At 37.5% G+C, this 1,819-nt stretch overlaps 1 protein-coding gene across 1 annotated transcript in view; it reads right to left on the reverse strand.

Annotated features, from left to right (window-relative positions):
- Nucleotides 1-491, reverse strand: part of LOC114568402 (uncharacterized) — a 2,445-nt gene extending 1,954 nt beyond the window's left edge. The window contains exons 1-2 of the mRNA XM_028598016.1: nucleotides 343-491; nucleotides 45-225 (exon numbers count right to left, since the gene is read on the reverse strand). Coding sequence (XP_028453817.1) covers nucleotides 45-225; nucleotides 343-387 — 226 coding nt within the window. The 5' untranslated portion in view covers nucleotides 388-491. The remainder of the gene's footprint in view (nucleotides 1-44; nucleotides 226-342) is intronic.
- Between the last annotated feature and the right edge of the window lie 1,328 nt (nucleotides 492-1,819).

A 1,819-nucleotide genomic window follows, 5' to 3' on the forward strand; every position in this document is an offset into this window, starting at 1 on the left:
TATGTTAATGAGCCACACTGACATAAACAAAGATGAAGACGTACCTTTCTCAAAGTGCCACACATCATAGAAGTGGGTGATGCTGCGCTCCCTCAGATACTTCTGGATCTGTGGATGACGGTCGGTGACAATGTAGTCCACCACCAAACCGTTTGAATCCAGTAGATCCAGGCAGCGTTTAAGGCCCTCCTTCTCCATGTGGTAACTACCACCTACTTCATTGCTCTGGTGGTGGGACAAAAATGCATAGATATAAATGTGAGACATTGAAAGCTATACAGAATCATCTATCATCATGTCGCAAGGCAAAAAAAAAAAAAAAAAAAAAAATATGGGACCCACCTGAACAAGCTGAAGGTCAGTAATGCGGTTACTGTCTAGGTGCATGAGTGTGTAGCTCCCATACTTTGCTGAGTGCCCTGAAGATTATATAACAAAGACCATGTCAAGGCTTTGCAACTCAAATTGAATGTTTAAGTACCATGCTTTTAAGAACAGACTTTTGGACTTTTGTCTTACCGGGAGTCAGCTTTTACCACTTTAAAGCGTTAGCCAACACTACCAAATTAGCTGGGGGATATCTCCACTGACTCCAACATTTCCTCCATGTTGTAATGATGTATGTATATATATATATATATATATATATATATATATATATATATATATATATATATATCACAGTATCCTATGAACCATAATATGAACCATAAATAATCATTATCATAGTTTAGCCTCTCCGGCTGAAAGATGGTCTGGCTCTCTTTCACAAAGACTTAATTTTTCCTTTGCAGTTTCAAACATGCCTTAAACACACTGCATCTAACCACTGAAAGAGCTGAGAAAACAAAGAAAACTAAATACTGTTACTTTAAATATATCCATACATTTTTCCTTTTACATTATTGTAAATGTAAATGTCCCTTTGAGTGCTTAAATTGAGTGTTACTTCCCGGGGTTTTTTTCACTTGTTTTTTAGAAATCAACCTTAATTACAATGAAATATTCAATTAAATATAAAATGGTTCTCCTTTGAACCTTCCAGTATACTGTAGTAGTTGCATTTATATCTCTGAAGTTACACCCTTTCATGTAAACAGGCTCATTAGCCTGGTAATATTCATAGACATTATATAATGGACCAATAGACCCCGTTGCTCTGGACGGAGACCAGTGAAGGCTATTAGAAGCACTTTTCCGGTGATGGCCAGCTTTACTGCGCAGCCTCCAACTGAGAGAGACAACATAAATGTGACGTGAGAAACGTGTCTGAAAGTTGTAAGTCTTCTGGTAGCTGTTTCAAGAGAAATCTCAATCATTCCCAATCTTAGTGTAAGTGTAAGTATATGTAAGGAGATAACATGGGCACAGGCTAATTATGGCTAAGTAAAATGCTAGTTAACATTATTAATTAAACCTAAACAGCTCATGTAAGTCGAAATTGCCTGCAGGCTTATCCTGTACGTATAGTATAGGTAATTCCTCTACTATGTGACACAACCGTTAGCCTATTTTTACAAAAACGTCTGCTACGGAGCCATAACGTGAGATACAAGGTAATGGAGCCTTTTATACATTGTCGTGTTTCTTTAGAACTAAACAATGGACAAATAGAGTCTTTAAATGCTTCAGATTAAAGTTATTCACTGTCAAGTGACGTCAAAATGAATGCTAGTCAGTGGAATGCTAACGGAAGGTGATGGCTTTGTAGCATCAAAATGGCGCCATAGGAGGTTTGAGTTCTGAAGCGAAGCTTACCCCCTTGGTAATATTAGCTGCAGGCTAATATGTTGACATGCTAGCTTTACTTTCACAACAC

The sequence above is a fragment of the Perca flavescens genome, chromosome 14, assembly GCF_004354835.1.
Source record: "Perca flavescens isolate YP-PL-M2 chromosome 14, PFLA_1.0, whole genome shotgun sequence".
NCBI lineage: Eukaryota > Metazoa > Chordata > Actinopteri > Perciformes > Percidae > Perca > Perca flavescens.